The sequence below is a fragment of the Trichomycterus rosablanca genome, chromosome 4, assembly GCF_030014385.1.
Source record: "Trichomycterus rosablanca isolate fTriRos1 chromosome 4, fTriRos1.hap1, whole genome shotgun sequence".
NCBI classification, from domain to species: Eukaryota; Metazoa; Chordata; class Actinopteri; order Siluriformes; family Trichomycteridae; genus Trichomycterus; species Trichomycterus rosablanca.
In genome coordinates, this window is record NC_085991.1 from 49,848,433 (window position 1) to 49,858,693 (window position 10,261).

At 36.7% G+C, this 10,261-nt stretch overlaps 1 protein-coding gene across 1 annotated transcript in view; it reads left to right on the top strand.

Annotated features, from left to right (window-relative positions):
* Positions 1 to 5,444, top strand: part of LOC134311976 (Fc receptor-like protein 5) — a 43,803-nt gene extending 38,359 nt beyond the window's left edge. Inside the window, exons 16-20 of the mRNA XM_062993625.1 lie at positions 249 to 497; positions 937 to 1,038; positions 2,318 to 2,368; positions 3,406 to 3,465; positions 3,932 to 5,444. Coding sequence (XP_062849695.1) covers positions 249 to 497; positions 937 to 1,038; positions 2,318 to 2,368; positions 3,406 to 3,464 — 461 coding nt within the window. The 3' untranslated portion in view covers position 3,465; positions 3,932 to 5,444. The remainder of the gene's footprint in view (positions 1 to 248; positions 498 to 936; positions 1,039 to 2,317; positions 2,369 to 3,405; positions 3,466 to 3,931) is intronic.
* Positions 5,445 to 10,261: the final 4,817 nt, after the last annotated feature.

A 10,261-nucleotide genomic window follows, 5' to 3' on the forward strand; every position in this document is an offset into this window, starting at 1 on the left:
CAAGCTAGGCAGCACCACCACACAATAGCACAGCAGCACAAAATTGGTTATGTCGATTCTCATGTGAAAGCACCCAAACCTCTACAACTTGACATGCCCATAGATTACGTCATGGTTCACTGAAATTTCTACTGGTTCAAAAATACAACAACAACAACCAAGGACAAGATGCTGTCAGTGTCAACATGGGAGGGAGTAAACATCTCTGTGTTATTCAAGATTCTTCTTCATCTGTTTCTCTTCTGCAGATGGTGACGTGATCCTGGAGAGTCCTGTTCATCCTGTGACTGAAGGAGAATCTCTGACTCTACACTGTTTATATCGCAAAACTAAACCCTCAAACCTCCGAGCTGATTTCTATAAAGATGGATTAGTCGTGCAGAACCAGACCTCAGGAGAGATGATGATCCATCAAGTCTCAAAGTCAGATGATGGTTTCTACCACTGTAAATACCCCGAGAGAGGAGAATCACCAAAAAGCTGGGTGATCATCAGAGGTGATAAAGACTATATACTATATTGTTTGTTTATTAGGATTTTAACGTCATGTTTTTACAAATTGGTTACATTCATGACAGAAACAGTAGTTATTCATCACACAAGTTTATTCGATTCACAAGGTTATATCAAACACAGTCAAGGACAATTTAGTATCTTCAATTCACCTCACTTGCATGTCTTTGGACTGTGGGAGGAAACCGGAGCTGCCGGAGGAAACCCACGCAGACACGGGGAGAACATGCAAACTCCACACAGAAAGGACCCGGACCGCCCCACCTGGGGTTCGAACCCAGGACCTTCTTGCTGTGAGGCGACAGTGCTACCCACTATGCCACCGTGCCGCCCCTATATACTATATAGTTTGCTATTTAATTCCATTGAATTCATGAATTGTACAGTGAATAAATTATGAATCGGGTTCTTTTCTTTCTACAGTTTCAAAATCTGTAGCCACTATTATAGGAGTTGCTGTAGGATTAAGTTCAGCTTTGTTGCTGCTGGTACTGATCTTACTTTGGCGCTACAAGAAGAACAAAGGTTTGATGATCAATAGATGCTTGTTGAACATCACATTCCAAAAGCATTGGCACTGATATAATGATGCTAGCACAGAGGCCCAGGTGTAAGCAAGTGAATGAGTACATGAATACATGGATGAGTGTGTGAGGTCCTGCAGTGAACTGTTGAATAAAATAACTAAAACTATTCTACATACTTTTACAGCATGATGGTGAGGTTTTGCTTCCATAAAGCTTCCTGAGATTTAGTAAAATCAAGCACTGTTGTTAGATGAACAGTCCTCCTTTCAGGTGGTGTTTCAATTCATCTCTAAAGAACTCTGCAGGCCAGTCAAGTTTATTTTTTACAACAAATAGTTCTTATGGACCACACTTTAAGCATTGTCTCATGGCAGGGGAATTCTCCAAACTGAGAATAAGAATTTCCTGGAAAGGAAATGTCATGAGTTAGGGTGTTGTGGTGACCTCTAGAGGCTACTAGGAACATTTTTTTGGACTCTTTGCTTACTTGGCCACATGCTTTTGTTTTTGTCTTGGCTAACTTTGTGCTCTTGGCCCCGCCTGTCATTATTCCTGTTTCCCGCCAGTCATGTGACTAACTGTGTATTTAAACTTGCCTTTCCTATTAGTTCTGGCTGAATCTTTGATGTCCCTTGGTGAGTTTGATTTTTAGTGGTTTATTATCAAAAACTACTTCCACCATCATGATATGTAAGCAGGCTGAGTTAAAGTCTTTTACAGAGGATATAGTAATTAATAACTGGAATTAAGTGACACAACCTAACAAAAAAAAAAACCCAACAAACCATAATTTATCCTTTACCAAAATGTACAGCTAGCACTCTGCTCCCTGATAAATTCTGATTTGTCTATCATTAAATCATCATCAATCACTTTAAAAAATGATCAAAGGTAAACAATATTCCTCTTTTCTATTTCAGCATGATTATGTTCATGAGCACAAAGCAAGGTCTATAAAGAAATGGTTTGAATAGGAGCTCCAAGACCACAAATCTCCACAGATACTAGAAAGTCACAATCTTAGAAAGGCTTCTCAGAAGAGAGGATAGTATTGAAACTACAAAGATAAGAGGGAGAAATTCGATATAAATGCCTGTGGTTTTGGAATGTGATGTTTTTAACTGGAACTGTTGTTTGATTTTGTTGAGAAGGTGCCAGGTCTTCATATGTTGTAAATCACAACACTGATCAGGTTGCAGGTCAGTCTGCAGTACCAGTAAATTTACTGTGTTTATACTCACTGATGATTTTTACTAAACTTCCTGGTTTATTTTTAGGTGCTGGTGATATTTATGCAAATACTCATGTACTGACTAACCAGAGCAGAGGTAAATTTAATCTTCAATTATATTTAATACTGATTAATGTGAAACAGCCACTTGAAGCCATTTCTAGGTAACTAAAAGTCCTAAGGGGAACAGTCAGGACCCTGTGGTACCTGGGATGAGCGATAGAGATATCAAACTTTCACATTTATTCTGACGCAGCAAGTTTGTGTTTATAAAGTGCTTAGGTGCTATCTGCTGGCATGTGCATTACAGCACCCAACTTGCCTAACATGAGAGATCTGCATACAGTATGAGACTCTTTGAGTATTAAGCTACAGCACAGCAATTTAGGCTAATGTGCTAGCCTACACAGACATGACTGGCTATATATGATAGTGATTCTTCTTCTTGCTGGTTGGTTGAAGGTACCTGCACATAGACCGTGAATAATGGAGAACAGCATGTGACTTTCCAAATACGAGACACTTTTCTGTTCTTTTAGAGGGGTTTACAACCAATGCAGCATTATTGACATTATTGTAACAGGTTCACTTACAGCTTGATATAGTTAAGAACTGTATTGTCACATACTACATAATACACATTATTTTGTATTATACGATTACGGAATATATAAATATATAAATGTATATTTAGCCTGCAAAGTATTAATATTTAGTTCAGGTTCAGGAGAACTTACTGTCATTTCAGTTATACACAAATACATATTAATAAAAAATCACTCCCTCAGGACCAGGGTGCATCACAGGTCTATGAGATAAATGTACATTTATGACATTTGGAAGATGCTGTTGTCCCCAAAGTTGATACAGGACACAGTCCAGGCTACTAATGCCTAACTCACACTACAACAACTGATTTTTGTTTACCAATAGATGCACCAACTCAGAGGCAAAGCGTACCCTAATAGTGTAGTACCTTAACTGCTGAGCCACAATGTAAACCACTGTATAGTTAAGCGAATAGTCCACTTAGTTCCTAAATAAGTTTAAAACTCATGATTACAATACTGGAAAAAATACATCTGATCAATTTAATCCACTATTATAAAACCTGTTTCTTTCTGTACCCACCAGGAAAGATAAGTGTGGGTGCTGACACTGTGTATTCAGAACTGAAGCAGAACACAGACTAAGGTAAAGAAAATTTATATATATAAATTTAAATTTATATTTATTTATAAAATCTTTTTACATAATAGGTTTAATTCTAAACACTAAAGTCTAAAAAGTTTGTTTAAATAAGAGGCACAAACTTTTTTTCATTTTTATGAACCACTTTATCCTTATCAGGGTTGTGGTGGGTCCAGTTCACCCAAAGACAATGGGCACAAAGCAGGAATACTCTGGACAGGGAGCCATTTTATTGCAGGGCTTTAGACACCAAACCCAGTCCAGACTTAGCAAATCATGTCTATGTAGATCCCCAAATCAGAAAAAGTTGGGACAGCATGCAAAATGCAAATATAATAAATAAACACAAAGTTTCTTACATTTACTTTGACTTTTATTTGATGGCAGACAGGATGAACCTGAGATATTTCATGTTTTGTCTGGTCAACTTTATTTCATTTATTAATAAACATCCATTTTTGCATTTCAGGTCTGCAACACATTCCAAAAAAGTTGGGACAGTAAAGCATTTACCACTTTGTAATGTTGCCATTCCTTTTCACCACTTAAAAGATGTTTTGGCACTGAGGAGACCAAGTGATTTAGTGTTTCAGCTTTTATTTTGTCTCGTTCTTCCTGCAAACACGTCTTAAGATGTACAACAGTACGGGGTCATTATTTGTTTCAAAATTCTCCACACATTCTCTATTGGGGACAGGTCAGGACTGCAGGCAGGCCAGTCCAGTACCCATACCCTCTTCTTCCACAGCCACGCCTTTGTAATGTGTGCAGCAGGTTGTTTTGCATTAATGCTGCATCACATACTGTAAGTGTAAATGACCTTTGCCAAGGGCACCGACACCCCCATACCATGATAGACCCTGACTTTTGGACTTGTTGCAGATAGTCTGAATGGTCCTTTTCATCTTTGGTCTGGAGCACACGGCGTCCATTTTTTTTCCACAAAAGACCTGGAATGCTGATTCATCTGACCAAAATGCATGTTTACACAGTGTGATGGTCCATCCTAGATGCCTCAGAGCCCAGAGAAGTTGACTCCACTTTTGGACATGGTTAACATAAGGCTTTTTTTCTGCACAATAAAGTTTTAAGTGACATTTGTGCATGTAACTTAGTATTGTAGAGCTTAAAATAACCTTCAAGGCAATACTGGTGTAGCGGAATGCTGCTAAAGGATGATTTCATGAATTATTTTACTTCATCATGAGCTCTTCATTTAAGGGCCTGTTTATCTTCAAGATCTTTACAACCCCAAAATGGAGTTTCTTCCCCCACATTTACAAGCACTCTCAAGCAACATAAATTATGTTATGAATTCGTTTTTCCTGGTCAGTTCTCCTTAAATATGCCAGTGGTGCCCCGTTTTTGATTATTAGCTATTAATTACATAATTAAATAATTAATTGCTAACCTCTATTTTTCACAATACTGGTTAAGGCGAGAAAGCAATGGATAATTTTATTCTGATTAGAGAATAATGCTTCTTTAATACAGTCCATTTGTAAATGCCATGTGTATTGGAATATAACTGTAGTGACTGTCACCTCATCCTCCAACCCGCTTAAAAAGCTTTTCTTTTTTTCTGCTCACTTGAGATGTAAGGGTCACTCTCACCCACTTAAGAAACTTTTTTTTTACATATTGATGCAGATGTTACTTATCAGATGTTCTTCACTTATTTTAGTGGTCAGGCCTTGTCTGGGCAGGCCGCCATTTAAACTTATTTTTGCAAAACTTGCTGAACTGAATATTCTAGGAATGCAGTCATTTATAATGTATATTTTACAGCTGAAGCTGATGAGCAGAGACATCAGAATTACATTACATTAGAATTATAATCTAACTTTTTAACAACATTAAATAACAGCTCATCATTAAAAAAAGGTGCACTTACTAAATATAACAACATTTGTATGCAAACTTTTCAATTATGATTATTTTCCAAATCCTTTTAATTATTAAGAAATAAACAATTTCCAATACATTTGATTTTACCAGTGTGTTTATTTCCTGCTCAATTATTGTTTATTTTTGGTTTTAGAAATTCTGTTCCTTCCCTTTTTTAATCTAAGTGAAAAGCTAAACTATTCTGTACTGTTTGCTGTGGTTTCATATTTAGAATTATTCGTGCTGTATGAATTGCTTTTATTGGTGGTTTGTGTAGAAGTGATTTTTAGTAACTATTTTTGAGTGTTTTATTCAGTAACCAGAATAGATTTGAAATTGTTTAATACAGTAAAATATTAATAGTAAACTGGTGTAATTGACTGGTTTTAGCTACATTTTCTAATGTTTCAGTATTGTTGTTTGATTTTTTTTATTAGTAGTTCTATTGTTTCTCTTTTGACTTTCGTTTTGTTTTTTTGTTTTTATTTTTATACAGTAACCACCACTGTACTTTCAGCAAAAAACATGCACTGTAATATTTTTACCACATTGCAGTAATAATAAGTTAATGCTTTCATTTACATTTTCTGCATTTAGCTGACACTTTTATCCAAAGCGACTTACACGATGAGCAATTGAGGGTTAAGGGCCTTGCTCAAGGACCCAACATTGACAACTTGGTGGTGGTAGGGCTTGAACCGGCAACCTTCTGTTTACTAGTCCAGTACCGTAACCACTGAGCTATCACTGCCCTTTCAGCTTCAGTTTTTATTTTTTTAATTTCTGTTTTTATATTTTACTTAATGTTAAGAAAAATATGCAATACTGTTTGATGTTGTGTAATATTTGTAATGAACTGAAAGCACTGGCCAAACCATACGGAACCCTAGTAAAACAAAACAGTCCGTCATGCGTAATAAAGGCCGTCAGGTCCCTACTATCGTCATGCAAAGTTACTTGGTGGTACACATTCTGCAAGTCAATAGTAGAAAACACAGCTGACCCTCTAAGCTCAGCAAAAACTTCAATATGTGGTAAAGGATGGCTATCAATCACAATCACAACAGCCTTATTTGGTTCACTCAGATCAACACACAATCTAATTCCTCCAGACTTCTTATGAATGACAACTAGGGGTGAAACCCATTCAGAGGAGTCCACTTTTTCAATGATCCCCTCCGATTCCAGTCTTTTTAATCACGTGAGACTGAATCACACACAGCAAATGGCAGTCGGGTGGCACGGTGGCCTCACAGCAAAAAGGTCCTGGGTTCGATCCCCAGGTGGGGCGGTCCGGGTCCTTTCTGTGGGGAGTTTGCATGTTCTTCCCATGTCTGCGTGGGTTTACTCTGGGTGCTCCGGTTTCCTCCCACAGTCCAAAGACATGCAAGTGAGGTGAACTGAAGACACTAAATTGTCCATGACTGTGTTTGATATAACCTTGTGAACTGATGAATCTTGTGTAATGAGTAACTACCGTTCCTGTCATGAATGTAACCAAAGTGTAATAAACAAATGGCAGTCTGTGCAGCTTTTGTTGCACAGGTAACACATCTAAGCACAATTTGACTGTGTACGAATCCTGCAGCTACACCACAGGCATCAGTAAAATGAACAGCAGCAGGACATGCAGCAGTAGAAGGCCTAACACATTTGAAGTTGCAATGCAGTGAAAAGATCCATACCAAGAATTGGAGTACCCTGCTGTACGATGTAGAAGTCCAACTGTGTACAGCAAGCATGACACGACACATTAAGGGCGATGCATCCCAGGACAGGAATCTGTTTCTTCATATATGTCATCAGATGAACTTTGGGTGTAGTGAGAGGCAGAGAAGAAAAGTATTGATGGTAAATGTGCTCCGGAAGAATTGAAACAGCAGAACCGATATCCACAAGCAAGTCTATTTTAATGTACTGTCCACTATCATCACAGAAAATGTTCTGGTAGTGACAGAAAGTTCTGATCCAAATCTCACCGCTTGAGCGCTGCTACGTGACTCGGCAGATTATGACACAACACTAATGTGTGCAGCACTGTGACGTCATTATACGAAATAGTATTATTAGAACAGTGATGCGTTATAATGGAGTATAATAGAGTCACAGTAAAGTACACCCTAGTGAAAAAAGTGTACTTAAATGTGCTTAAAATATACTAAGATTCGTCTAAGTATACAATAAATAAACTAGCAAATGTCTGTACTTATTTCAAATATGTTAAAAATATATTAATGTCATACTTTGAGCAAGTAAACTTTCATCACACTTTTCAAAAGTTATCAAAAAGTATACTTTTAATAAATACATTACCATGAAGTATACTTTTAGTTAAATTTAGGTTTCATTAATTTAATATACTTCTTAAATACTTGTTTTCAAATACATGTTTAGTATATTTTTGCAATGTTAAACAACTGCTGTAGTAATTCACTTAAAGCACACTTTTAATACACTATACAAAGGTTTACTTAAGTGTATTTTTTCATAAAGTTACTTCCATAGTGAAAAGAAGTATACTTAAGTATAATAATCTTCAGTAGGCTAAAATGTATTATTGTCATACTAATGATCAATACAGTTAGAGTGCTAATTATACTGTAATTGTACACAAATAATACAAAAGATCTATTTTAATTGTATTAAGTGTACTAAACTGTACTAAATTTGAACTATTTTAAGTAGTTAATTTATGGCGGCACGGTGGCTAAGTGGGTACCACTGTCGCCTCTCAGCAAAAAAGTCCTGGGTTCAATCCCTAGGTAGGGCGGTCCGGGTCCTTTCTGTGTGGAGTTTGCATGTTGTCTGCGTGGGTTTACTCTGGGTGCACTGGTTTCCTCCCACAGTCCAAAGACATGCAAGTGAGGTGAATTAGAGATACAAAATTGTCCATGACTGTGTTCAAGCTGGGATATGCAAAGAAAGAATTTCATTGTACTGTATATGTATATATGACAAATAAAGTATATCTTATCTTAATAAAAACTTGTGAACTAATGAACCTTGTATAATGAGTAACTATCTGTCATGAATGTAACCAAAGTGTAAAGCATTACATTAAAATCCTAATAAACATGCAAACAAAAAGTAGTAAATTTAATTTAAGTATACTACTGCATGTGTATTTAACTCCATGTTTCACATACACTTAAACTGAAATTAAAGCACACTTCAGTGTACAATCAGTATTTCATTGCACTTGGAGTACATTAAAATATATATTATAAAAAGACTTTAAATGTGACCTGATTCTAGCAATATATTTATCAATATATTTATTTATGAGCACTGTAATGACATGTGTAGTAATACCAACGTTATATAGGTATACTTATAATTATACTTTTAATACATACATTACCATGAAGTATGATTTTTGTTAAAATTGAGTTTCATTAAATTTAATATACTTCTCAAATACTTGTTTTCATGATAAATGTTTGGTATAGTTTTGCAAATAATTTGTATTTTTTTAACATGAAGTTACTTATTGGTTCAATAGTAAAATGTTTATAGTATTTTTGTTATTTTAAAATATAATATTTTTTAAAATATTTCAGTGTTATTTAATTCTAATATGGAAAATAAATGAATCATTAAATAACATATTCAGGTACTTTTTAATACTCTGTTATGTATTTTTACTTTGCATGTAATTAATGGATTTCACATGATTCTGTGATTATACTTGCAAAGAATTCACTACATAAATATTCATTCAGTGTACTTGAATGAATGAGTTAAAAATTAAATTTCAAGTGTATTTTAAAGAGACTAGAATTCACAATAAAGCTTTAACAACAAATCTGACCACATGACCTTCTCCCATGCCTCCTCTGGATCATCCAGATGGTCATTGGTGATCTTCAAATGGGCCTGGACATGAGCTGGCGTGAGCAGGGGGACCTTGTGTGCCCTGCAGGATGTTAATCCATGGCGGCATAGTGTGTTACTAACGGTAATCTTTAAGACTGTGGTCCCAGCTCTCTTCAGGTCATTGACCAGGTCCTCCCGTATGGTTCTGGGCTGATTCCTGACCTTTCTCAAGATCATCCTTACCCCACGAGGTGAGATCTTGCATGGAGCAGCAGACTGAGGAAGATTGACAGTCATCTTATGTTTCTTCCATTTTCTAATAATTGTGCCAACAGTTGTTGCCTTTTCACCAAGCTGCTTGCTATTGTCCTGTAGCCCATTCCAGCCTTGTGCAGGTCTACAATTTTGTCCCTGGTGTCCTTAGACAGCTCTTTGGTCTTAACCATGGTGGAGAGGTTGGAGTGTGATTGATTGTGTGGACAGGTGTCTTTTATACAGGTTACGAGTTCAAACTGGTGCAATTAATACAGGTAATGAGTGCAGAATAGGAGGAGCTTCTTAAAAAAAAATTACTTTTTTTTTAGATTCTGTCTCTCACATTTGGAGTGTAGCAGACGCTTTTATCCAAAGCGACTTACACTATACAGTCTAAGCAATTAAGTCTAAGCCTTGCTCAAGGGCCCAACAGTGGTAACCTGGCAGTGGTGGGGTTTGAACCAACAACCTTTTCACAAAAACAAGCAGGAGGAGAGGATAGAACCCTGGGACCCAATTGTCATGCCACACCCACTATACCAGCCCGGTGACATGCCAAATTCCCACTCCCTGGCAGAATCTGACTCCCATTCGCCTGCCGAAATCATACTCCCTCCATGATCTCAGCAATGCACAGTCTGAATCACATCTCGTTTATTTTTCTAGCATGTTTTGGTATGTATTTTGTGTCCTGAAAAGCATTTTGTCCTACGTTCAACAGTGGGGATTTTATTGGGGGGAATATGATTTCAGCAGCATCATAATAACACATACTTATCATACTCCCCAAATACCCCCCCCCCCTTGAATTTATAGATATAAAGTACTCCTTCTGTAAAAG